General features: G+C 40.5%; 1 protein-coding gene and 1 long non-coding RNA gene across 2 annotated transcripts; one reads left to right on the forward strand and one right to left on the reverse strand.

Annotated features, from left to right (window-relative positions):
* Nucleotides 1-64: 64 nt before the first annotated feature.
* Nucleotides 65-26,563, forward strand: vps39 (VPS39 subunit of HOPS complex). The gene is made up of 24 exons (XM_063909049.1): nt 65-620; nt 1,238-1,303; nt 1,415-1,479; nt 2,073-2,115; nt 2,245-2,339; nt 3,339-3,437; nt 3,522-3,614; nt 4,848-5,031; nt 6,720-6,840; nt 7,151-7,271; nt 8,066-8,192; nt 8,573-8,715; nt 9,291-9,431; nt 10,491-10,632; nt 14,754-14,840; nt 15,656-15,729; nt 16,336-16,552; nt 17,627-17,755; nt 18,505-18,607; nt 19,483-19,528; nt 20,548-20,697; nt 22,758-22,892; nt 22,979-23,070; nt 24,654-26,563. The coding sequence occupies exons 1-24, from the start codon at nt 548-550 to the stop codon at nt 24,733-24,735; spliced, it is 2,628 nt and encodes an 875-aa protein (XP_063765119.1). The 5' UTR covers nt 65-547; the 3' UTR covers nt 24,736-26,563.
* LOC134881589 (uncharacterized) lies at nt 7,719-17,758 on the reverse strand. Its single transcript, XR_010168065.1, has 3 exons — nt 17,560-17,758; nt 16,294-16,556; nt 7,719-8,182 (listed from the first exon to the last, which is right to left on the reverse strand). It is a non-coding gene; the product is annotated as an uncharacterized LOC134881589 (long non-coding RNA).
* Nucleotides 26,564-27,929: the final 1,366 nt, after the last annotated feature.

The raw sequence follows: 27,929 nt of genomic DNA on the forward strand, positions 1-27,929 counted from the left end.
TATGTCACTGCACCTTTAATGCGTTCCTCGTGAGTGCGCTGACTTCTGTCACGTGCCTGTCAAACCTCATTCCCTCGCGCAGCCGTCGTCAACACAACTGGAGGAAATAACGAGAAGCTAGCCTGGCTAACAAACAGTAACGGCTACCGATAACACCGAGTTTGCTATTCCTCACAACTCAACCAAACGCTGTGTTTGTCCTTTATCGACACCTTGACTGAGCAATTTAGTTGCAGTTTCAGTTACCATGGAGTGAAGGAGGACATGGTTTGGCTAGGTAGCTTGCTAACTTTAATGCTAGCATGCTAACGATCAGCTGTTGTTTTGGTCGGAGAGCTAGCTAACCGCTTAGCATTACAGACACCAGATTTCCTCATTCCCTGTCGAAACTATTGAAACTGCTCCGTCGGTTAATGGCGACACATAAAGGCGTCCCACCCTGACAGACTAATCAGCGGTCCGTCGGTCAACTGTTGTCCCGACAGACATCCAATCTGTGTGGGATCGATCCATCAGAGCGCTCTGTAATTGAATATATAGCTTCAAAATGCATGACGCATATGAACCAGTGCCTATTTTGGAGAAGCTTCCTCTTCAGATTGACTGTCTGGCGGCCTGGGGTAAGTTGTGCACACTGTGAAGTATTCCTAAGAGCTGCTTTTATACGTATTGTTTGACATTGTCTGAGCTGCTGTCTCAGGTGATTCAGATTACTCCAGTGGTTTAAAGTAACTAAGTACATATACTCAAGTACAAATTTGAGGTACTTCTACTTTCAGAAGTATTTTCAGCTTATGCTACTTCTACTCCATTACATTTTAGAAGCCAATTTTGTACTTTTTGCTCCGCTCCATTTATTTGACAGCTTTTAGTTACTAGTTACTATTTAGGTGTAGATTAAAGAACACGTGTAGTGAGGTAAAAAGCACAAAACATAGATGAATAGAAAAAGAATGTAGCATTGAAAGAAAATACACAACTAACATACAAGTACTACCATGTAATACCATTAATGAGGTACTCAGAAGTAATTACCAATACATACATGTACAAGTGATGGTGTTGGTTGCAGAAGGTCTTTAAAAAAGCAGCCTCAGTGTTTGGGTGTGAGCTTATGGTAAAAAGGGTTAACTTGTGTCTGATAATGTTTCTGTTTGATAGCATTATGTGTGTCTGAATTGACCAACAGCATCCTCCTTACTCTCAAACCCTGACTCTTGACTCTCTCTTCCCACAGAGGACTGGCTGCTCGTGGGAACAAAGCCAGGGCATCTCCTTCTCTACCGGATAAAGAAGGATGCGGGTAAGAAGAGCCCAAAGAGATGTGTGATGATGCCTTGTTGTATTTATACACTTCCTCTTAATGTTGCCTGCTTCAAATAAAGTCATTTTTGATGTCTCTCTTTCCCTTTAGGCACCAACCGGTTTGAGGTGACCCTGGAAAAATCCAATAAGAACTTCTCAAAGAAGATTCAGCAGGTAGATACGACTGCATGGTTAGGGTTATAAGCATTTAAGATCTGGTGAGGGTAGTCACAAACTAAATGCTTTAAGATTTGTAATACTGCTTACTGTATCGTCCCCTGATTAGTCATTAAATAATAACATGTCTGATCGTAAACGTAAGCCTCAAATACCAACCGCCAACTCCCTCTCCTGGAATGAATCTGGGAATACAACACACCTAAAAACCAAAGATGGTTGATGTAATAGGGATCAGATCAACTTTCACATTTGTATTAGACTTGTAATTTATCATACTGTATTGTTTTTGATATTTCTCATATAGTGTGCTTGTGTTGCTTGGATTCTGTTCTATTATTGCTCATATTTACCACATAATCATGCCTTATTTAGTCTTTGTAAACGTGTGTGATTGTTTTAAATCAAAGCACTCTTTGTCTCACACAACCACAATTATGTTGTGTTTGCATAACTATAGTAAAGTTATTGAGTCTTGCGATGAAAAGCACGGTTAAGACTTCTCATGCTGACAGATAATTGGGTTAAAAAAGTGAGCTGAAGTGTGTTTGTAACCTCCTTTTAATTAGTTTTTCTTGCTCGTTCTACAGCTTTACGTTGTCTCACAGTACAAAATCCTCGTCAGCCTTCTAGGTAAGTTTGTCTCCTTTTATAAAAGATCATACTGGTTAGTTTATCTGTTCATCATGAAACCTTTTCAGCTTTGAAAGCACAGCATTAATCTTCATTCTCTTAACTCACATCATCCCTTTTCTCCTGCAGAGAACAACATCCACGTCCATGACCTCCTGACCTTCCAGCAGATCACCGTGGTGTCCAAAGCCAAAGGAGCCACGCTGTTCGCCTGTGACCTGCAGGTCGGTTACTGCCCCCCTGTTTTCAAGATCCAGAGGCTTGATTGTCATATGCACAAAAAATACAGCTTATGTGTTGGCACAGGGACATCTAAAACCCCAGGCCCCACCGCAGTGTGACATACAGTATACGTAAGACATAAAAATAATAAGAGAAATGCATCTAAAATAGTGCAAGTGACATCATTTTGCAAGTGAAATGCAGGAATAAGTCATCAGTATTTGCAGCTTTCAGACACTATGCCTAGAGTAATGTTACACTGCAGTACTGCTTTTATACTCATGCATGTGTACTGCTTACTATTCAGAGGTTTTATTCTGAGAATATGCTTTACCTGTGCAGAAACACAACCCTACAGCTATAAGTTATTGGACCGCTCCCACGAAAAGTCAGATGAGTCGATATCCTAGTGAAAGGATGTTATATGACCAGTGTTTTGCATTTATGGACCATTTTACTGCAATTCATGTGTTGTATATATGACTAATTACAGTATTTATATGACTGCTGATTGTTTCCTGGCACTCATTGTGTATTTCAGACCATTTGAAAGTGTTTTTTCCAACTTCTAGTCAGCTGTTTCTTTCAAATGAATTTCAGTGTGGCAAGAAAAAGATCTGTCATCCATCCTTTGTAGTTTTGTTAATGCTTTAGTAACCCTAGAATTAACGTCAGTGAATAAAGGGCCGTGAAATAATGGTTAAAATCTGAAATGGAGTTTTGCAGCTCATGTAAAATCTGTTGCTTTCCAAATCCTCACACTTCACAAAGACAATCAGGCGTCTACTCTGCAACAGTATGTTCAAAAGAGGATCAGCAGTAACGTAAGAGCCATGAAACTTGCATCAACTCAACTAAGAAAGAAGAAAACCTGCATGTTTATGATAGAATCTGATCAAGGTCAAACATTATTCTCTTTGTCTTCCACATTTCTGTGATATACACTTCTTTTCCAACATTTTAAAGTCGTGATTATTATATTTTCTCTCTTCTGTTTTCAGCAAACCAGCAGCGGGGAGGAAAGGTTGAGGATGTGTGTGGCGGTGAAAAAGAAGATCCAGATGTATTACTGGAAGGACAGAGACTTCTACGAGCTGCAGGTGAAATACAAATACATTTAAGGAGTGACTCGCTGCAACATGATTGACGTTTAATCATCCTAACGTTTCATTTCTCTCTGTCAGGGGGACTTTGGTGCACCGGATATTCCAAAGTCCATGGCCTGGTGTGAAAACTCCATATGTGTTGGTTTCAAGCGAGACTATTACCTCATCCGGGTAAGTGCTACTGGAAAGACTACACTTACTCCACTCAGGTTTGATCTGTAGCTACCCACAACTTAAAGGAAACTAGTGTGTTCCTTTTTCAGTATCAGAACCTCCATTTGAAAATACTCTTGCAGTACAGTTCACTCTTCCGTTATTCAGCTGTATCCTAACCTTATTCATAACCAGGGTTTAGTCTACTCTTTTTTTCTAAATGTCACACTATTTTCTCATTATTCTAACTCCCTCATCGTCTTCTTTTAAAAACTCACACTTTTTTTCCCCAATCTTTTTTCATTTTCTTTTCAATTTTTCCAAATTTGAATTTTTCGATTATTTTTTCATCTTAAAACGAGGCCAGAAAACAATCTCTCTGTGGGTCAGAAAGGGTTTAATGAGTCCAGAGATATGAAGATGGGGTCAGATGTCTGGTCAGACGGCAGAGACAGATTACGGAGAATAAGTAGGGGATGGATGTCCGGTGGGTCTGCGGGGGACGAGTGGCAGGCAGCAGGCTGACACTGAGACTGAGATTTCTGATCCTTTCTTTCACTCTCCTTTTTTCTGGAGAGGAAGTAAAGAAACCGCAGCTCTGGATCTATTTGTTGTTGGAGGTGCAATATATGACTCGCAGCTTTAAGACGTGAAGACACTATTATTTCCCACTTCGCTCTGATGCAGGATTTTCACTGGAAAGTGGGCGGGGCTTAATTTGCGCCAGAAGTCACGTTAGAGCCTCATGCTATGTCTTTCTAAAAGAGCCCCTGATAACTGTTGAATAAATCTTTCATTCTCCATGAGAAACAAACATGTTTGCATGTGCCTTTCACGACTACAGGGAGTGTTTTATAGAGGATTTTATACCACTTTTAAAAAGAAAGACCCACGCTGTGATTTAATTAGTTCCTGTTGTTTTGTTTTTTTGGTCTTCTCTAAGTATTTCTGTCTCCTTTTATAGTTTATTATTAGCTCATGTTTGGTAGTGTTATTGCTAGTCTATCGAGCTTTTCATTATTGTTGTTTTATTATTTTAAGCCCTTTTTTAAGTCTAAAATGTTTTTGTGGGAGCGCTTCCTGGACCGGAAACGTGTTAGTCTGATGTTCTCTTTGGATGAATATCAAAGCCTACATGTCTCACGCTCCTTTTCCTGATCTTTGAGTTATAATGTGATTTCTGTGACTATCAACCTTTCAGTTTGTGAGATGTAATTCATAGTTCCTCTTATGATCCCTCCTGTCAATCAGATGGACGGCAGAGGCACCATCAAGGAGCTCTTCCCTACTGGTAAGCAGCTGGAGCCACTGGTTGCCCCATTGGCTGATGGGAAGGTGGCTGTCGGCCAGGATGACCTCACCGTGGTGCTGAACGAGGAAGGCGTCTGCACCCAGAAGTGCGCCCTCAACTGGACAGACATCCCTATAGCAATGGGTGAGAAAGGGGCAGAGCAACAAAATACTGTTAAAGACATTTGAATGATTAATATTTCTGTAACTCTACACACAGTTGTGCTTTACTAGGGACCATTTTCTTATTTTTATATATATATTTTTATATTTATTAACAAAAACCTGACAAAATTCTAAATACATAACCAAAAAAATCTAAAAATCTTACTGATCCATAAAATAGCAACCAGCAGTAACTAATACACACCAATACATATAAAATAAAACAGAAGAAGATATAACAGAAGTTTAATACAAACAAGGAAAGAGAACAGCACTGACAGACAGAAGGTCAAAGCCAGATGATTTTCACACAAATTGGATGAAAGGTCGTCCTCTAAAACATCCTAATTGGAGCCGGAATATAATCTGACATTAATCTCCTTCCATATGTTCTTGCTCATTTCTTTTAGTAGCACTCTGTCGAATGATATTCTGTGTGAAGCATTGCTGCTTGACTTCACTGCAGATCAGTTTAATCTCCCTCGTCACATTAATAGAACCGGTTTGTTTCGCTTAGCAGGAACACCAGATGGACCGCTCGGTCTGAAGATCCAGCTGCTGTCTGTCCGTCCTTTTTTTCTCCCTGATCTGTGCTGCTGTTTCCCACATGTCGGAGGAGCCTAGATTTTTTAGTTTTTTACTCCACATGTCTGGGTTGCTGATGAGCTTTGTGACAGAAGTGATGCACATGACCTCTCAAGTTTACGTCTGCCGTATATTGGACCGCAGAAAGGAACAATATGGAGGGGAAATGAAGCCTTCAGGCAGGGCGTTCAAACCGTGTGCAATTTCCTTGCTTTGGTATGTGAGCTTCAGTGGAGGAAGGGTGCCGCTCACTTTGAAATGCATTGACCTGTTCCTAGCTGTTGCAGAAACTACCTTTTGATGTTTTAAATCCAAGCTTGTCCCTTATGCACAATAATATGGAGAGGAAGTAAAGAAACCGGAGCCCTGGATTTATTTGTTGTTGGAGGTGCAATATATGACTCGGCAGCTTTAAGACGTGAAGACACTATTATTTTCCACTCCGCTCTGATGCAGGATTTACACCTGAAAGTGGGCGGGGCTTAATTTAGACCATAAGTGACGTTATAGCCTAATGCTATATTTTTACAGGGAATGGGTGGACAAAATAACAGGAACACCAAGGCGATGCTGTGGAAGAGGAGAAGACTTTAAAATCCAAATACTGAGAAATTCTGAAAAAAAATCCTAAAAGAAAAATCATTACAAATAAATAAAATTCTCTCCCCAAACAAATGATCTAAATATAAGAAAAAAAATACAAATTCAAATGAATCCAGAGAAAAAACTAAATATCGGGAAACAAAATCAGAATTTTCAGAAAAAAACTTAATTGAGAAAAAAACGAACTTGAGGAAAAAAAAACACCGACATTTTGAGCTCACACTGAAACTGATTTCTGCAGCTATTGTTTTCCGCTTTGCTCTAATGCAGGATTTTCACAAGAAAGTGGGCGGCGCCGTCATTTGGGTCGGAAGGGACCATTTCTTTTAATTTAGTTTATTGTTGTTATTGTCATTCATTTTGTCCAAACCACGTATTAACCTTAGAACCAACGACGGAAGGTCAACGGATATTTAACAACAATACTTGTTTTTTTGGTTGACACAAAGTTTCATACCCTCTTTCCTCTTATGTTCCCAGAGCACCAGCCTCCGTACATCATCGCGGTGCTCCCTCGGTACGTGGAGATCCGGACGTTTGAGCCCAGGCTGCTGGTGCAGAGCGTGGAGCTGCAGAGACCTCGCTTCATCACCTCCGCCGGGTGAGCCGACCTCGATGAAGTCCATGTCATCTCTCTGGACTGGGATTATTATCTGGCAATTTATCCGCCCACACTTGTTTACTTTTAAGCCTAAATCAAACCTCTTATACCGTGCGTTTATGGTTACCTCTCAATGTCTTATGCAGAACATCCTAAGAAAACACCATGCATGATTTCCCGCTTTCCTCTGTCCTTCTGGTTCCTATTACCCGTCACATTGAAACTGATAATGTCAGTCGCTCCTCACAAAGCCATCGTTTTGTTCCCACCGCTCCTCTCTAATGTTGTCTTCTCCTCTCGTCCTCCACAGGCAGAATATTGTGTATGTTGCCAGCAACCACTTTGTGTGGCGCCTGGTGCCGGTGTCCATTGCCACTCAGATCCGGCAGCTTCTTCAGGACAAGCAGTTTGAGCTGGCTCTGCAGCTGGCGGTGAGTCTAGAAGAACTCACGGAGAAATGTGTTTATTCCTCCAGATTAAAGAGGTGCTTTAGCTCAGAGGCTGGAGCAATGAAATCACTTATCTTCATTAGGAGGAAGACGATGAAACTCTAGCTTTCCTGGGGCTTTTTTAATAATAAAGTACGCCATTATGTGGTTTTCACATTTTTAGAAAGCGTGCATTTTCTTTTAACTGTTTTATTGTGAAGCTTAGTTTCTCAAAGATGATAAACCTCATAATGCCATGCTGCGTTCAAGAACACTCCTCAAAATAAATGAATACAACTGCGCAGCTTTTCCAATATTAAATCCAGATTAACTGCAAATATTTTTTCACCATTCATTTATTATATTGTCGATACATTTACATTTTTTAATTCTTTAAAATAATTGTATTTCTAATATTTTATAATAAATACTAACTATCTGCTCTGATTTTACATATTTATTTGTCTAAGTGTGTTTATCTATAAATCAAGGACAATTCCTTATGTGGGCTGAGCTACTTGGAAATAATGATATAAATAAATTAAAAATAAATACAGAAAAAATATATTGATAATATTAAATTAAAAACCTAATAATGATAAAAATAATAACGCAATATTATAACTTGTGTGACCTCCCGCTACACAATGATTTTGAGTAAAATATCAAAGATAAGTATATACGATTTGATCCTTAAACTACAGCACGTCAGAACGCTAGAATTCAAATAAGTCATTTTCCTTTAGCGTGAAGAATTGTTTGGCTTTCCTTCATGTGTGTTTGCTTTCTGCCTGAAGATGAAGGACGATTCTGACGGGGATAAGAAGCAGCAGATCCATCACATCCAGAATCTCTACGCCTTCAATCTGTTCTGCCAGAAGAGGTTCGATGACTCCATGCAGGTGTTCGCCAAACTGGGCACAGGTGAGAAATGTAGTTTTGACAGATTTGCTTATGTTCATAAATATATATAATAAACATCTGTTGCTTATCTCGTGTGTGTGTGTGTGTGTGTGTGTGTGTGTGTGTGTGTGTGTGTGTGTGTGTGTGTGTGTGTGTGTGTGTGTGTGTGTGTGTGTGTGTGTGTGTGTGTGTGTGTGTGTGTGTGTGTGTGTGTGTGTGTGTGTGTGTGTGTGTGTGTGTGTGTGTGTGTGTGTGTGTGTGTGTGTGTGTGTGTGTGTGATAATTATTTGGGCCTTAAGAGGCTGAATTGCACCACTACTAATAGGGGTTAGCGTGCAGGTTTTATTCCAGGTGTGTTTTAATTAATAAAGTATTGTGCTGGATATGACTCTCCTCTGCAGATCCCACCCACGTGATCGGGCTGTACCCCGACCTGCTGCCCTCAGATTACCGCAAACAGCTCCACTACCCAAACCCTCTGCCCACTATGTCCGGGGCCGAGCTGGAGAAGGCTCACCTGGCCCTCATCGATTACCTCACACAGGTGTGTTAGGATGTGTGTGTGTGTTCGACATGTGTAAAGTTGCATTAAATGTCATTTTGACGACATAACAAATGTTTCGAGCCTCAGGATTAAATTGCTATCATTTTGATAGAATTTTTTTATCAGGATTTCCATGTTTAAAAAAAAACTGTATTTCCAGGAATTAAAGTTGCCTGTTCTTCCTCAAAAACTGGAACACTTTCACTTAGATTTTGTCCTTTTAAATTATAATTAATTTCATCAGACAAATGGAAGAACTTAGGTAACAACTGCTCTGTAAATCTACAGATGATGAGATGATAATTTACAAGATGTTTTTTTCGTGTTGTTTAACTTAACAGATGTTGTTCAGCAAAAACAGATACAAGAAAAAACTGTATTTCAGAAAAAAGGTCTCGACGTCTTTCTGTTTTTGTTAGTTTATAAACTGAATTTGGCATCTTTTGAGGGTAAAGACAAAACACAATGTTCCTCTGCAAACATTCAAACATTAAATAAGACAAGAATGAAAGATATTAGTGTACATTTAAAGGGTACAGTTGTTATAATCCACGTAATTGTATTCGTCCCGACAGAAACGCAGCCACCTTGTGAAGCAGCTGAACGACTCCGACCCCTCGACGACCTCTCCGCTCATGGAGGGCACGCCGACCATCAAGAGCCGCAAGAAACTCCTTCAGATCATCGACACCACGCTCCTGAAATGTTACCTGCACGTGAGTCCCACATTTCAGTCCAGCCTGCAGCTTCTCAACAGTCATCTCTTTGTTAAAAGTGCAGTTTCTTTGAGGTGTTGCAGCGATCTAATTTCCTTCAAAACGTTCTGTTGTTTTTATTTAAGCTGTCATTTTGTCTGTAGGTGAAACATATTTTACTCCAACATTTAGGAACACTTTTCCACCTTTTATCGCCCCCTTACCCCCTCCTTATCTTCACAAACTTTCCATTCTCTCATTTATTATTTGAAGCATTTTTAAAAGCACATTCCTTTAAGCTTAAGCTGTTTCCTCGTCATATATCTTAACATAACTCGTCTTGTTTTTAATCAACGTCCACCTACAGTTGTGAGTGAACCTAATCCAAATGTTTATATTCAATGATAAAACTTTATACCATTTCTGAAATACTTGGCACTCCTCAGCGTTCAATTCAGAGCGAAATGCTATGATATCACGTCAGAGTAATTCAAAACACTCTCAGGAATTGGCGGCTACAGCAGGCACTTAACTCTGCTTCACATATAGCCAAATGGATTCTGTGTTGGACGTCTCATTAGCAGATTTACTTTTGAAGAAACCAAAAACAGAGACAGGGTTTTAAGTGCTGTCATCCAGGTTGAGTAGCTGCAGTCGTATGTCGATGCCTCGAGGAAAAAAAAAGCTTAAATTTACCCGGTGTGTCAAACCTCGTCTCTGTAAAGAATGAGATCACAGATACAAGCAGCCAAAATCAGATTCTCTACGGGATGGTTTGGCTTTTCTGTGAGGAGGAAAACCAGCTTCAATCCTGGAAATGTAGAGGAGCCAATCCACGTAGCATCGAGGGTAAATACCCCCAGGTTTAAAACAAGCAGATTTGAATCAGAGGAACTCTAAAGGAAGACCCTGATCACACTGGAGGGAAAACCTCAAAGTGATTCTCAAACAGAGACACCTGATCCAGACCATATCAATGATTAAAGCAGAGAGAATGAGGTCAGATTTTAAACGAAACCCAACCTGAGCCTTACACACATTAGGAAGTGTTTTCTAATATTCCTCCATCCTCCTGTTTAGACCAACGTGGCCCTGGTGTCCCCGCTCCTCCGTCTGGAAAACAACCACTGCCACATCGAGGAGAGCGAGTATGTCCTGAAGAAAGCCCACAAGTACAGCGAGCTCATTATCCTCTACGAGAAGAAAGGCCTGCACCGGAAAGGTAAGAGCCTTCCTGCTGGCGAATACCCTGAGCTGCAAACCCCTATGATTATATCAGAATATTTGAGGTAGTATTAATCATCAAGTTCCAATAGTTTGTCCAATAAGTCTCGACTCCAGAAGGGAGCTTTTATGATAATTGGGATCAGATTTCATTCACGTTTTTGTCTCTGAACTCTAAGTCTTTGGGATGAATGCATTCTTTGAGCAGGTTTTCACTTTATTCTTCTTGAGTGGTTCGTAGTTTTTAATATTCTTCCTAAACCCTTTGCAAGTTAAAGTTCAACCACATTTTTCATATGATTTTTTTGTTGTATTTTAGATTTTTAATTGGCACCCTGAAGATCGATAGAAGCCACTTACAAATATTTTAACTCACGCCTGTTTTGACAGATATACATTCGACCAAAATCAAGTGAAAGTGGGTAAAGATCCGACAGGGAATCCCAACGCCTGGTGGTTTTGAGTGATTGTACTGGGATTGTTCTTTTCATCCTTCAATATGGAGTGATTACAAATACATTTAAAGAGGTTAAAAGACATCCATCTGAAAACTGTCCATGTTTTTATAAATAATAACTATTTTAGTGTCAAATAAAATGTTCCTGCCAGATTACATTATCTTATTAAATGCTCATCTTGTTATCGGGGTGTTTGTTTTCCCCCCAGCTGTCTCAGAAACGTCATGCCTCTGCTCCTTGTTTGTGGACTGAGCCGTGCTTCCATTTGACTATGTGTGATTTTGGGTGTAATAAATGGAGGGGATTTACACCTCCTTCAGCTGTCGGGGCTTTCCTGGAAAACTGGCAGCCACTTCGCTCTGTTGAGTTCAAGTGCCTGCAGCGCTTTTTATTCGCTCAATAAGCAAATACAAAGCATAACGTGGTTTAAAATTCAGTTACACAGCTTAGTCAAATGGAAAAGAAGTGTGTTAGGATTATTCAGAAAATGCCGTTTTAAACCTTAAATGAGTTTCTTAAGGGGCCCTATTATGCACATTTTCAGCTGTATATCAGTATGTAGTGTCTCTACTTTAAAGAGTCCTCTCCTGCTGGTGTTAAGGTGTATATCAGTATGTAGTGTCTCTACTTTAAAGAGTCCTCTCCTGCTGATGTTCAGGTGTATATCAGTATGTAGTGTCTCTACTTTAAAGAGTCCTCTCCTGCTGGTGTTCAGGTGTATATCAGTATGTAGTGTCTCTACTTTAAAGAGTCCTCTCCTGCTGATGTTCAGCCTCATATCAGTATGTAGCGTCTCTACTTTAAAGAGTCCTCTCCTGCTGATGTTCAGGTGTATATCAGTATGTAGAGTCTCTACTTTAAAGAGTCCTCTCCTGCTGATGTTCAGGTGTATATCAGTATGTAGCGTCTCTACTTTAAAGAGTCCTCTCCTGCTGATGTTCAGGTGTGTATCAGTATGTAGTGTCTCTACTTTAAAGAGTCCTCTCCTGCTGATGTTCAGGTGTATATCAGTATGTAGTGTCTCTACTTTAAAGAGTCCTCTCCTGCTGATGTTCAGGTGTATATCAGTATGCAGAGTCTCTACTTTAAAGAGTCCTCTCCTGCTGATGTTCAGGTGTATATCAGTATGTAGAGTCTCTACTTTAAAGAGTCCTCTCCTGCTGATGTTCAGGTGTATATCAGTATGTAGAGTCTCTACTTTAAAGAGTCCTCTCCTGCTGATGTTCAGGTGTATATCAGTATGTAGTGTCTCTACTTTAAAGAGTCCTCTCCTGCTGATGTTCAGGTGTATATCAGTATGTAGCGTCTCTCCTTTAAAGAGTCCTCTCCTGCTGATGTTCAGGTGTATATCAGTATGTAGCGTCTCTACTTTAAAGAGTCCTCTCCTGCTGATGTTCAGGTGTATATCAGTATGTAGTGTCTCTACTTTAAAGAGTCCTCTCCTGCTGATGTTCAGGTGTATATCAGTATGTAGTGTCTCTACTTTAAAGAGTCCTCTCCTGCTGATGTTCAGGTGTATATCAGTATGTAGCGTCTCTACTTTAAAGAGTCCTCTCCTGCTGATGTTCAGGTGTATATCAGTATGTAGCGTCTCTACTTTAAAGAGTCCTCTCCTGCTGATGTTCAGGTGTATATCAGTATGTAGCGTCTCTCCTTTAAAGAGTCCTCTCCTGCTGATGTTCAGGTGTATATCAGTATGTAGTGTCTCTACTTTAAAGAGTCCTCTCCTGCTGATGTTCAGGTGTATATCAGTATGTAGCGTCTCTCCTTTAAAGAGTCCTCTCCTGCTGATGTTCAGGTGTATATCAGTATGTAGTGTCTCTACTTTAAAGAGTCCTCTCCTGCTGATGTTCAGGTGTATATCAGTATGTAGTGTCTCTACTTTAAAGGGTCCTCTCCTGCTGATGTTCAGGTGTATATCAGTATGTAGCGTCTCTACTTTAAAGAGTCCTCTCCTGCTGATGTTCAGGTGTATATCAGTATGTAGTGTCTCTACTTTAAAGAGTCCTCTCCTGCTGATGTTCAGGTGTATATCAGTATGTAGTGTCTCTACTTTAAAGAGTCCTCTCCTGCTGATGTTCAGGTGTATATCAGTATGTAGCGTCTCTACTTTAAAGAGTCCTCTCCTGCTGATGTTCAGGTGTATATCAGTATGTAGAGTCTCTACTTTAAAGAGTCCTCTCCTGCTGATGTTCAGGTGTATATCAGTATGTAGTGTCTCTACTTTAAAGAGTCCTCTCCTGCTGATGTTCAGGTGTATATCAGTATGTAGTGTCTCTACTTTAAAGAGTCCTCTCCTGCTGATGTTCAGGTGTATATCAGTATGTAGTGTCTCTACTTTAAAGAGTCCTCTCCTGCTGATGTTCAGGTGTATATCAGTATGTAGTGTCTCTACTTTAAAGAGTCCTCTCCTGCTGATGTTCAGGTGTATATCAGTATGTAGAGTCTCTTTATTTTTCTCTGTGCTGCAGCTCCTCTTTTCACCCTCTGTCTGAAACCAGAGCCCAGTCTGCTCTTATTGGTTAGGTCTGTTGTGATTGGTGAAGAGCACAGAGATGTCCCGCCCCTTAGACTATCATGTACAATGTGTTAGCCAATAGAAGTGCGAGTGTTACATAGCGATGTCACCATGTTCCTGAAGTAAACAAAGGAGTGCAATGGAGGCGTTTCAGACGGGGAGTGTGGGGATTCTAGCCTCTGCAGACCATTTACATGCACTCAAACCACTACAGGAAAGGGATCACCCCTAAAAAGCATGATAGGGCCTCTTTAATGAAGTAGATTTCTAGGTTTTGGACTGGAAAAAAAAATATTTTAAAACAGAACCTTGGAGATGAGAAACTGGGAAGGACATTTTTACCATCTATTATTTTTAGATGAATTGTTAGTGAGAGTAATTCAGTTTAAAAAAGAGGGAAATTAATCCTCTAGCAGTGGATGTCAATCATCTGGATAACGGTACCAGAGATCAGTTTTACTCTAAGTGTGTGGCAGATCTCGGCATGACAACTGCAAACACAACAGGGAAACATCTGTTTGTAATTCCTCTCTCAAATTGGTCGTTGAGTTTTGGGGTTTAGTTTATAAATGACGGATCACTCGATGCCAGACCGGCGTCGCTCTCCGTCAGCAGCCTCCTCGTGATGAAATAACAAGAGCCATCATACGCTGAATTGTTCCATTATGCTTTAACTCCATGGGTTTTATCTGCTTGTACCTAAGCTGGTTTCTGGGCTCAGCCGTTTATCTCCGAGCTGTCTTTATGTTATTTGGTTCTCTGGCCGTTCTCTCGCTGTGCGCGCCTGGTTTTAATCGACCTGGATGCAATTTGTGACTGTGATGTCATGCTGCTGGAGCCTGCCTCTGCAATTCAAACCAGCTGCTCCCCGCCAACAATTAGCACCGAGCAGGAGCTGCAGCCAGGTTCTGCTAATGGACGAGTTATGTAATGCAGTGTACTGAAATCTCAGACGTGCTGTTCTTTGTACCCCTTCTTCCTCTTCGACCTCTTGTCTTCTTCTGCTACTACTACCTATTCTTCTTCTGCTCTACTTCATGTCTTCTTCTTCTACTACTACTTCCTCTTCTACCCCCTCTTCTTCTCTTTCTTCTCGTACTTCTTCTTCCTTCTCTTGCTTCCTCCCCCGTCTCCCCCCTCCAGCTCTTCAGGTTCTTCTGGACCAGTCCACGAAGGCAAACTCTCCTCTGAAGGGCCACGAGCGCACGGTGCAGTACCTCCAGAGACTGGGTAAGGCGGTCTGTTTCAGCTTAGCGCCGCGTCTCTCTCCCCCCGATATGTTTCATTTGTTGGCGTGATTTTGGGAGAAGCTCTGAGGAAACCTTCAGGCTGATTCATTGTTGATGTTGGATGAAATAAATACTCTGTCTCACGTAAGACTCTGCAGTCCCTCACATTTTCTGGCACGGACTAAATGGAGGTTTTTGTTTTTGTCAGAATCTACTATATTCTTGCACCTGGGATGGAGACATGAATTCCTGTAGCATTACTGACCTGATGTTTAGCTGCTAACGAGTGAAACGCGTCATAATAACCAGCATCAATCGATGGTTAATTGATATTATTCAAGCTGTAGTTGATATTCATTCTACCGTTCACAGACAATGAAGTTAAACATGTTTACTACCAAAGAGAAAAGCTATTATTTAGGTGTTTTATTTAAAGTTTGTGCAACTGATTATACTTAATTGTGTTATAGTAAAAATAATAACAATGAGGTATTAGCACTTAATTGTTGCACATTATCACATTTTAGAACGATATTCTATCTCCTAATGATGACCAAGTGATTTGTAAAACATATTAAACATTAAATGGATGAAAACAAATCATTAACTCTAAGCAAATTAGACCGTCTGTTTAAATAACACAAATATTGGTTCGTCATCAACAATCGTTTCATGATCATCAGCTGCAGATTTATAAAAGCCATTTAGAAATGTTGATTGATTATCTGATTAGCTGTAATTGATTGTTCATGAGCTGGATCGTCTGCTGTGTCCCCATTGAGTTTCATTTGTGACTTTATTTCTCTCGTCAAACAGGAGTGGAGAATCTGGGAATAATCTTCGAGTTTTCTCCCTGGGTGTTGAAGATCTGTCCTGAGGACGGTCTGAAGGTGAGACGCACATTTCCTCTGCATGACGTAAAAAAACTCCCTATTTTTTTAATGGTTTTAATCATTTGTTCACTTTTTCTATACCTTTCTGTTTGGTAGCAATGGAAGGGATTTTACTTAGTTCAACACCTCCTGCTTCATGAAGTGGTTCAACTATTATACTTTTCCATGTAAGGAATTTAATTGAGTTTTCGAAGTTTGAAAATAGATGTATTTATTTAATTATTTTTCACATATTATGGTCTTTTATCTTTCAATGTAAAACCAAGTTTGTTCATTTCAAATACTTCAAATACAACAATCCTGATGCGTCCTATTTCCTAGTCCTGTCGTCACACACCAAACGCTAGCTTTACATTAAATAAAATAAAGCTATTGATACCAGAAACTGAAAAATGCATTTCTGAGGGTCGACAGGTACTTTGCAATTTTTATTTTTTGCCATTATATTAACAATTTAGACGTGATGGTAAAGGTTTCTTAAGTATGGTTACCTTTTTGTGAAAGTGCTTGAATTATAATTCTTTTAATTATTATCAAAAGGATATTTCACCTTTCTTTCACCTTAAAGAAACCTCTCTGCTCCTCACTTAAACCAATCTCCAGATCTTCACGGAGGACCTGACCGAGGTGGAGACGTTGCCCCGAGACAAGGTGCTGAACTTCCTGAAGGAGGGGTTCAAGGAGCTGGCCATCCCGTACCTGGAGCACATCGTGTACGTGTGGGACGACAAGGGCCCTGAGTTTCACAACGTGCTGATCCAGCTCTACCTGGAGAGGGTGCAGGGCCTCATGAAGCAGTACCTCAACTCCCTGCCTGAAGGTACCTGTGAGAAAATACCTGACAGTTAATCTGCAGCACTTTGAGAGTCATACCAACTAACTTTGAAACCTAATTTCCTCCCTATTTTCACCGAGATCAACATATGCTCATAAAGGTTACGACGTGACCCACGGCTTTGATATCATCTAAATGCCATACATCTATTTAATCATAGTTCCCTTTTGATGACAGAGCGTTGTCTCCCATTGCTTTGCAGATAAAGCCTGTCAGTGTCAGGCCCTAATAAGGAAGCCCATCCATCTCCCTCTGTTTGTGACTCCCTAATGATCTTCCAGGGACATTTATATTCCAATGAACCCGTCAGACGGCTGCATATCAATGCATGCTCATTACTGTGCACTTAGTGTCTTAGAAATAAACTAATGAATCTAATAATTTCATTAATGGATCTGTCCTGGCAGGTTATTGCTTCACGTTGCATCACAGATTGTTTTGTTTGCACACATTATTTATAGTAACTGTATCAGTGCTATTTTCAGGGTTACCTCAAATACCCGTTTTCTACAAAAGCCTTTTCCTTTTCATGCATCCATGTTTCCACGCTTAGGTAAAGGACACGAGTTTATTAATTCAGTGGCAAAGTAACAGTAAAACGCATCGTTGTATACTTTTAAGCACACAATAAAATACATATATATAATAAGCACTGTCTGAGAAACGCACTAATAAAAGCAACCAATGAAATATGATAAATATGTCTTTCTGGCATTTAAGCTTTCGTATACATCTTGGATTCGCCAAAGAATGAAAGATAAATATACATTTGAAGGCAAAGAAAGTGTATTTATGGAGCATATTTCAACATAAAGGCAATAACTAAAAGCATTGAGACAAAGAAAAGGATTAAAAAATGACAATTAAGTAAACTAAGATATTGAATTACTAACTGTTTTTTTTCGGGAATTGTCTAAAAGCTCACATTTACCGTCAGAGCAAAGCAGCAAATATTCCCTTTAAGCAGTAAGAGCTTCAGCTAATAATCAAACCGTTTGCCGATGAATCGTCCAGTGTTGACTCTCTTTTTAAACCCAATGCCCGGTCTCTGTGCTGCAGGAGTTCCTGCTGTGGCTGCGGGGAAGGAGGAGGGAGATCTGGGCGAGTTCAGGAACAAGCTGCTGTCCTTCCTGGGTATTTCCACCAGCTACGAACCGTCCAGACTCATCAGCGACTTTCCCTTTGACGGTGAGCCCTGAGCAGAAGTGTGTTTGCTCGACAAATACACAGCAGGATGTGGAATCTAATGTCTATAGACGCTGGAATTTAAACAACCCTCCTGTGATGATAACAAACGGACTTCATAATCATTTAATTCTTTCTTATGATGATTTAAAACAAAACAAACACTTACATTTTTCCCTCTCATCGTTATGTATTTTATGAATTCAAGGATAATAATTTAAAAGGTAAAGAAAAGAAAATTAAACAAAATAAGAGAAAATTAAAAACAAATATTTGGAATAAAAAAAAAATAATAACTATATTTTTTTCAAACTGAAAGAAAAAATAATAAATGAATAAATAATAAAAATAAGGAAAAATAAATCAAATAGACTTGCTTGATTTTGATATTTTTACCCCTGTATTCATACATTAATAGACAGTATATTACTCTTAAATGTTTATTATATACTTTAATGTTATGTTACATTCATTCAGTCATTGCACATATTGATTTATATCTTAAGTGGGAAAAGAATGAGTCGTTTTTGATACAGAATTTCAAGAAGAACCACATTTACGCATCGGTAAACCTGTCTCTACTCAATTTCATTTATTTAATCGAGTATCATACCTGCATATGTGAGATGCACTTAACAAAAACAAAGTATTTACAGGTACATATGTTGTCCGTTATAGGCGGAGGTTTTACTGACGTTATAAACGTTTTTCAGCCGTTAATAAAACCCCGCCCTTTCTCGTCTCCCTCTCAGGGCTGCTGGAGGAGCGGGCGCTGCTGCTCGGTCGCATGGGTAAACACGAGCAGGCGCTCTTCATCTACGTGCACATCCTGAAAGACACACACATGGCTGAAGAGTAAGTCCACACACACACACACACACACACACACACACACACACACAGACACACACACACACAGACACAGCATCCTGCAGATTAACTGGGAGGGAGTTCACAACAGACGGCAGCCAAATATGTGTGAGGTCCAGTGGCTAAGTTGAATATAGATCGGCGCTGGAAGAGGCAAAAGTAAACAGACTGCCTACAGTGTGGAGATACACAGTTACAAGTTAATACCCTGCGTTCAGAATGTCACCTCAGTCAAAGTATTATCATCATGTACCTAAAGTCTAACATTTCATGATTATAAATGTTGATATCGATCTGAAGTCGCAGAAATATTCCACTTTAGTCTCAGTCTGAGGTTCTTCTTGTACTTCTCTGGATGTAGATTTACTGGTAAACTTCCAACAATTTATCTCTAAATGTCATCCCTTTAAATCTCAAACATGTCCGAGTTTCTTCTTATTTATTTGCTATTTTCTGGTAAATGTGCTCCATAAACTCTGGAGTTTTTCTCAGAATGTTCCCCCTTTCTGTTCCTTCTGTTACTTCCTCATTTCCTCCGAACAATAAAATAAAAACAGAAGCTTTAATCTCTCATATGAAGCCTGCATGATAAATGATCTGGTGGTAACATATTGCATTATTTATCTCAATCTTCTTCCTACAGTTATTAGTCCAATGAAGTAGAGCAAAAGTATAAAGTAGCAGGAGAAGGAGATACTCGAGTAAAGTACAGGGGCCTCAGAATTGTGCTTTAGTTCCTCTGCTAATGATTAGGAATACATTTCTAAAAGAGAGTGAACATTTCTCTTTGTTTGTAAGACCGAAAGATGAAGTTCAGAGGCCTCAGTTTTCATGTTTTGTCTTCTCTCTGTTCTCTGCAGATACTGTCACAGCCATTACAACAGCTCAGTCGAAGGGGAAAAAGATGTGAGTAACTTTTAACATTTTGTTCACGTTTCAGAAAAGACTGTTTCTCTAACCTTCCTCCTCTTGGATCCTTCTTGTGTTTGTTATTTTACGACCACATCTCTCATCATGTTGACCCTGCTGCTTTCTGCTAAGAACGCTACACAAATATAATGGATTATTTATGGCTCCAGATGACATTCGCAGCTCTACACACAGCCTCATATCTCAGGAATAACAGTTGTCTGTAGTGTGTTTGAAGTGTTACTAAACTTTTGAAGTGAGCACCAGAATCTAAGTGTTGGGTTGGAGGAGACTATCAATGAATCATTGCTGTTTCTTTTAAGGTCAGAAAGTCAAACCATCCTTAATTGATGCCTGTGTTTAAAGTCCCATTTGTGTAGTTGTGTAACGTTCATGTTAACTATTAAGCTGTAGCCGTTAGCTTAGCTTAGCATGAAGACTGGGATAGCTAGATTACCAACATAGCTTCAGTTCAGTTATTAGGATTTAAGTATATATATTTTTGAGCTATTTCTTAGTCCTTTGCATGATCTATCAGTGTCGAATGTTTGTGTGTGTGAGGTTGTGTGTGTGTGAGACCCATGGATAAATATGCTAATTTAAAACGAGCTATTGCTAACTCACATTTCTATGATCGTTTTTACATTTAGCTAAAGCATATTTCCTAAATGTCCTGCTACTTCTGTATCAAAGTCACCATGTTTGTAGTCCTGTAGGTCCTGGAAATGTACTTTATATAATGTACTGTCACTGAATACAGGAACAACAAAGTACAGTTTAGCATCTAGCGCAAAAACCCTTTAGAGTGTAGCATTTCCATTAAAATGAGTAATCAGCGATCTAGTGACGTGGTAAATATTATGTCTTGTTTTATCATATTTGCTTAACAGTATATGTATCCTGTTTATCAGTTCTGTAAAATACCTTAAAGTTGTTTTTGAGGTTAATTTTTCTCTTGCCTGAAACAGTTGTTATGTGATGCATCAGAGACTGTAATGTGGTTGTCCTCCCTGCAGGTGTATCTGTCGTTGCTGCGGATGTACCTGTCCCCTCCCGACGTCCACTGCCTGGGGCCGATCAATATGGAGCTGTCGGAGCCTCAGGCCAACCTGCAGGCGGCGCTGCACGTCCTGGAGCTGCACCACAGCAAGCTCAACACCACCAAGGTAAACACGGCAGGGCAGCACTCGCAGGGGGGCTGAAGCGGGCGCAGACAGAAGGGTTTTCAGCCGATTTGTTCCCGATGCACTCTCCCGATCACTGGAGGAGAGCTGCTTGACTGATGTTTCGCCCAGATTATGGGGTAATGTGAGAAGTTATTGGATCTATCTTAAGCGGCATTCCCTCCCCTCTCATGAGGAACAATTTAAATAAGATGTTTTATAACAAAAACTACTTCACGCCTGTTAGTTGGTATTAAAACGGACAATTATCTCACCTCCAGTTCTCACTGAAGACCTGCAGACGTGCAGAATCATCCTTTTGTCTAATTCCTGCAGAGCTTTACTGCAGCCAGTTGTTGCACCACGTCAGACCCCCCCCCCCCTCTGGACCTAATAATACCCTGTGTGATGATGCGCCATTATTATAAGATCTTCAGATTAGAGATTAGATAATCCATGCAGTCTCTCCTCATGTGCAACCAGAGTTTAAATACGGGTAGTGAGAGCGTGGCTTGAACAACAACAGAGTAACATGTGTTCAGTGCATAGAAGCAGCGTAAACTGTGAAAGGAAGTGATCACAGAAAAGCACTTAAACTGTCCTGAAGCTGCCAAAGCTTTTCTGACACGAGCACAAAAGTTGTTGGATTCCATCTGGTTCCCAAAGCTGCTCTTTTTTTTTCAGAGAGCAGTAATTAGTTTCTAACTCAACCCAGGGCTTCGGTATTATAAGTGGACTTTATAAGACATGAAAGTGGGACTGATAAGAGTGGGCTGCGTTAGGAGGGATGAGATGGAACAACATGATTAATGATGACAGGAACTCTCACAAATTGAGTCATCTGGTGTGAAATTAAAGCAGCGAATGAACTGAAAGAGCTCCTTTTAAGAGATGTAATTGAGTTTGTTTTTTAAAGCGAGACTACAGGGGTTTTTGCACAGTGGAGCTGCTGCTTAGTCCTGGAAAAGGGGAGCAGATCTCCCTGGAGAGACGCGTGAAAGCACCTGACAAACAGCAGGGAGTCCATTTGCATAAAAAGCTGTTGTGTTCCAAACCAGCTCATGACCTATTTTTCTGGTTGAACCTCCTCTCTAGTAAAGAAGATTTCCCTTACAGGGTTCATTTGCATTATTTGAAGTAGGGTTATATGAGGTACTTGTACATATTCAGTTATTCATGAGTCTCAACATCTCTCAGCACTTTCCCTCGAGGGAATCCCCGCCCAAAAATGGCATTTAATTACATTTTACAAAGGTCATCAAAGATCCAAAAGACTAGACGTATAAACCACATTCAAACAGCAGGGACAGATGAAAGAGCGGCTGCTTTATTTGGTGTTTGATTGAATATTTGTTCCAAAGCTCCTGTAAACAAACCCAGTTTTTGGACAAGAATTTCACAAGTGGTTCCTCCTAATTAAGAGAGAGTTTCCCAGAACAACCTCAGTGTGTTTCTGTCCGCTAATGAGGACATCCTCCTCCTCCTCCTCCTCCTCCTCCTCCTCCTCCTGTTAAACTGCTCTTCAGCACAATAGAAGACGATGAAGAGGAATGTCCATTAAAGTCTCCAAACAGACAAATCTGTACCCGAACAAACTTCCTGAATCTGCAGATCGCTGCAGCCGGATCCTGATCATTACTCTGGGAAAACATCCCAAAACGTGTAGAGCTGCATCGTTTTCAACCTTTGACTTTGGGAAGGAATCAGTGGAGGGAATATTTGGGGACAGTTTCCAGATAAAGCTTTAGAGAAGATGCTTTCCTCCTTGTTTTGCTTTGGACCAGCAGCTGTTCTAAGGTTTTCAATTCTCTTCAGTGGTTAACTAAATAAAATGAAGTCCAAAATTTAGAAAAAAAAGTCTCATCTTTTAGGAAAGAAGGGATCATTTTGCAGAAAACGTCGGAAATTCCCAAAAGTTGAAATCTTTGATTGTTGGCGTGTTTTTGGCTTTTAATTTCCTTCATGCTTTCCTTAAAGTCCCCGCTCATAATGACCGATGCTCAACAGGAACTCCTGAAGTCTGCTCAGCCGTCTCTGATAAACCAGTCTTTGTTGTCTCCCAGGCCATCAACCTGCTCCCCGCTAACACTCAGATCCGAGAGATCCGGGTGTTTCTGGAGAGCGTCCTGGAGGAGAAGGCTCAGAGGAAACGCTGCAACCAGGTCCTGAAGAGCCTGCTGCAGGCCGAGTTCCTCCGGGTGAGTTTCAGGAGGTTTTGCGGGTCCCTCTCCCCCAGAAACACCAAGTTTATTCCCCTCTGTCTCTGCACACCTTCCTGCTCCAGGTGCAGGAGGAGAGGATCTTCCACCAGCAGGTGAAGTGTGTCATCACAGAGGAGAAGACCTGCAGAGTCTGCAAGAAGAAGATAGGAAACAGGTACACACACACACACACACACACACACTCTGAGGGACATTTTAAATTATTATCCTTTATTGATTTTTCTTACATGTTTGAAGGACAACAGAATGCACTGTAACTATTAACCCATTTACTCCTAAAACACCTGCAAAAACGGCTCTAAAACCTGGTATAGTAGATACAAATGTCCTTATCTCCTGAGGGTTTCTGAAAAAATACTAAGAATTGGCAACGTCTATGAAAACCTTAATATCTAAGCCTCTGTAGCACATAGAAACATGAAATGAAGTGCACTTAAAAGGTAAGACTCACAGGTTGTATTAAAACATGCTCCCTTAGCAATAACATACCGACACATTTTTATAGAAGATCTCAAAATCAGATTGGTAGGGAAAATATTTGATATGATAAAATCACAAATCACATTTCAGAACATGCCAACACAGACCAAGGCACCTTGGTATGAGAGAGAGGTGGGAAAGGAGTGGGGAGGGGTGGGGAAAGTCCTCTACCAAAGGATCATTGGGTACAAAAACTTCTACTTCCACCTCCCTCTCAAACTCCTCATTCTCTCCCAATTCCAAATCGCTGCCGTCGCTGTCTAAGTATTCGTCGGTCGTAGCCTGTTGTGCCTTTAAAAAACCGCCCGTGAATGTCTGATTGATTGACGTGATTGTCGGCCAACCACACAACATTTGGGTGGTCGCGTGGTTTAAAACACCCAACAAGACCCACCTCGTGTGTATTTGAACCAATGACAGTGCATTATATGCTGCATGCCTTGTGAAAATGACGACAAATCAACAATGCTGCGCTACGCTGCAGCCGGTACAAATGAGGTAATGATTAAAAAGCATTCCTTTATACATTTATCTGTTTTTCTAACCCTTTTGGAAATGGAGAGTACTTTAATGAATGAAATATGAATAATATGTACCGAATGAAAGTGAACTTTTTCATTTTAATGTCTCGTTTAATTTGGGATAAATAAATGTGACATTAAGCTAGGGTGACCAGATTTGAGGTGGCGAAAAAGAGGACACTTGGGATTGTTGGGGGGGGAAGTCTAAGTACAGTAGACTTCTGTGCAAAGCGCCATTCAATTTAAGTACACGCTTAATGGTCCCATGAAAAACTGTGAAAACCGGCCGTTTTCATGAATTTATAAAACCCCCCCGGACGCTCCGGACAGGACATAAAAAGAGGACATGTCCGGGCAAAAGAGGACGTCTGGTCACCCTAATTCAGCATCCGGATACAAAATGCTTCTTCCAGCCTATAATCACATCATTATTTATGTGCTTTTAGTTTAGCTTTAGTGAAGTTTCAGCCCTCAACATCCTTTCAAAATATGAGTTCATGACAAATAACTCTTTGAATTCCCCACTCGTGTTTAAGTGTCTTTCCTAAAAGAACGCGAGTCATCCACAGAATCCTCACTCTGACATTAGCAGTGTATAATTACAGCACTTGTTTCAGTTTCACCCTGAGCTGCTGTTCATTTCACATTTGGCTTCCCTCTCCTAAATGTTAGTTACTCCTCTCTATCTGCTGCGATGCATCGACACTAAGGCACTTTATCTTTTCCTTTCCTGCAGCGCCTTCGCCAGGTATCCCAACGGCGTGGTGGTGCACTACTTCTGCTGCAAAGACCGCACCGTGTGTCCCACGGAGCAGTAACACCTGCACACAGAAACAACAACTGTTTACTAATAAATAACCTCCTCTGCTGCTCTGCGGATGTTCGGAGGAAGGTTTCCAGGATGCAGCGCCTCACAGGAGCGCAGCAGACATTTCTTTTGCCCTCGGAACAAGACTTCACAGGCTGGGGTTTTTTCTGTCTCTGCATGAAGGAACACGAGGAATGTGCCGGCCGCTCTGCAGGAGGGGACAATCACAGGCTGACATTTGAAAAGCACGTAACGCTCGGAGAGACTCACTTCACATCGCTCCTGACGGACGCCGAGAGGAAGCAAAGGCTCGTTCTCACCTTGAGATGTTTTAGTTTTATTTAACCTCCTCCTCCTGAGACTCTGTGGGAAGCATCGCTCTGCAGGAGTTCAGTTCAAAGGCCTTCTGTGACTCTGATTGTACTCACATGATTTGTGTTAGCATGTCTCGCACACGTTACAGTTTTTAATTTACACATATGAGGCGACTTCTACTACTAACATGGTTCATTATTCAAAGCGATGTCGTTACAGTCGTTCATCTTCATCTCTTCGATCTCCTTTATGTGGTGTCATGAAAGTGATACTACGGGGAAAAAAAATAATAATAATTCATCAGAGAAAAACTTGGATATTGTCTGAGATTAAAAACGTAAATAAACAAGATTTTTTTAAATATTCTCTGAGGTTATAAAGTGAAAATATGTGAGAGAAAAGCCCTCTAAAATAATGCCTTTTTTAATTTCATGTGTGTCTTCTTCACCGTAGCTATGACGGTGATAAACGGTATAAAAGATAAAGCATGAGGGTCATATTACACACACACATGAAATACTCTCTGAGAATATCAAGTCTTAAATATTTAATGAAAAGCTCAAAGTTTGCAATAAAAAAATCTCTGAAAGTCAGAAATATTTATTCAAACTCCAAGTGATGACTTTAATCTCTAGCTTTTCCATGAATGGATAACCTGCTCATACACCATCCTCTCTGTATTCATGGTTTGTGTTTCCCAGACCTTATGAAGTAAAACTCATTTAAAGCGGGACTATGTCACTTTTGAACAGCGGTCAATGGTAACCATCGTCTCAAACAAATGTCTCCGGTTAATTAAAAACATCATCAATAAATCTATTGAAGCAATCAACTAAACAGAAATGAACAGTTAATTAAAACTGATTTGGTTTAAAGACGACAACAATAACGTGTTTCACATCTTCATGATTTTTGTACGACATAACATTCAATGTATTTGTCTTTTTCTTTCATATTCTCCACTAAACGATGGATTGAGTCCAATAATGGAGTGAATCGCAGCGTTGGTACAGAAGCACAAATGCAGATGAGCGTCTCATTAAGGCGTTCATAATCAATATCTTTTAGAGGTTACATAGTCCCGCTGTGAGACAGTTCCCAAAGTTACAGCACTTTAAAAATGGACGGATGTTTTATTTAATGTCAAATCACACGTGTGTATGAAGAGCTGAAAGGGGGAAGAATAAAGGCACTATCATTATGAGACCCCGGGTCAGAGCAGTTCAAATGAAAGTGGATTTTCATGAGTTAAATGTGTGTTTTGACCCCTGAATCACGCAACTTTCTCCCACCAGTTGTAGCATTACCTTCATCTCCTGCTGCTTCAAAACACTCTCCTCCTCTTCTACTCTTTAAAAGTTTGCACACTTCCTCGCTACGACTGTTGCTGAAATCTCCTTTTCATTCAGAGGGGGATTCATCCCGCTGTGAGTATACTGTATATAGACTGAGAGCGTCTGTCTGTTTGGCTTTAATCAGAAATAAAGAACGATCTCCGCTCATGTTGGTGTAAATTAACCTGAGGTATTTGTTCTCGAGTCTTCTTCTTTCAGGGGAAATATTGCTCTTTTATTTCACTACAATTATTCCACACTTTCAAGTAGTATTTACTTTATGAATTGCACAAAATGTTGAAGTTTTGGAGTAAAAAACCAAATACCCATCAGACATCCCTAATTTTGATTTAAAGTGAATGCACCTTGAACGACGACAACAGTCCCCATGTTTTGAAGTAAACAAAGGAGTCCAACTTGGGATTTTAGCCTCTGCAGACCATTTACATGCACTAAAATCCTATAGAACACAATGCAGAGAGCTGAATCGAGCTTCTGTGCGGGCTCTTTCTCCTCCCATAGGTGGGGTTAGCTTTCCTTCCTGTATCTGCTCATGCAGAGTCAGCATGGACTCACTCTGCAGTGCTTTCTATAAGTCAGACTGATAATGAATTCAAAATGAAAGGAAATATCATGTAAAATATCCTGACCGGGTTATACACCTGAATAAATGAATATCTGTGTGTGTGTGTGTGTGTGTGTGTGTGTGTGTGTGTGTGTGTGTGTGTGTGTGTGTGTGTGTGTGTGTGTGTGTGTGTGTGTGTGTGTGTGTGTGTGTGTGTGTGTGTGTGTGTGTGTGTGTGTGTGTGTGTGTGTGTGTGGTGTGTGTGTGTGTGAGAGAGAGTGTGTGTGAGAGTGTGTGTGAGAGTGTGTGTGTGTGTATATGTTTGTGTGTGTGTGTGGAGACTTTAGTTCCGCCTAGAAACACTGCTGGCATTTCAGACGACTATGCCAAAACACACACCACACAAAATACACACACACACACACACACACACACACACACACAGAAACGTCCACTTATCTTGCCTTCAGGAACACCAAAAATAAAGACACAGAGGTCTCAGTGTGGATGTTTGCACATGCACTCTTCTCATAACATGAGAAGATGAGTGCACAGAAGAACACACACATGCACACACACACACACACACACACACACACACACACACACACACACACACACACACACACACACACTCTTTCCTCTAAGCCTGTAAGGAATTCCTCTGTGATAATAGTGGAAACACAGCCAATCACCTCAGCTGTAACCAGTGATCGAGCTCTGCATGTACAGTCTTGTGTGTGTGTGTGTGTGTGTGTGTGTGTGTGTGTGTGTGTGTGTGTGTGTGTGTGTGTGTGTGTGTGTGTGTGTGTGTGTTTGTACTCTCAGACAGTAAATGTTTGCACAACACACACACAGACTGCAGGAATCCTTCTGTGCTGGGGTCCTGATGTGGCTGTAGCTCGCAGGTTTCCCAGTTAATATTTTTAGACAGAAGGACAGAAATTGTACGCTTTAAACTGACTCAAACAAACAGGGGGAGACACACAG

Source organism: Eleginops maclovinus, chromosome 19 (assembly GCF_036324505.1).
Source record: "Eleginops maclovinus isolate JMC-PN-2008 ecotype Puerto Natales chromosome 19, JC_Emac_rtc_rv5, whole genome shotgun sequence".
Classification (NCBI taxonomy): domain Eukaryota; kingdom Metazoa; phylum Chordata; class Actinopteri; order Perciformes; family Eleginopidae; genus Eleginops; species Eleginops maclovinus.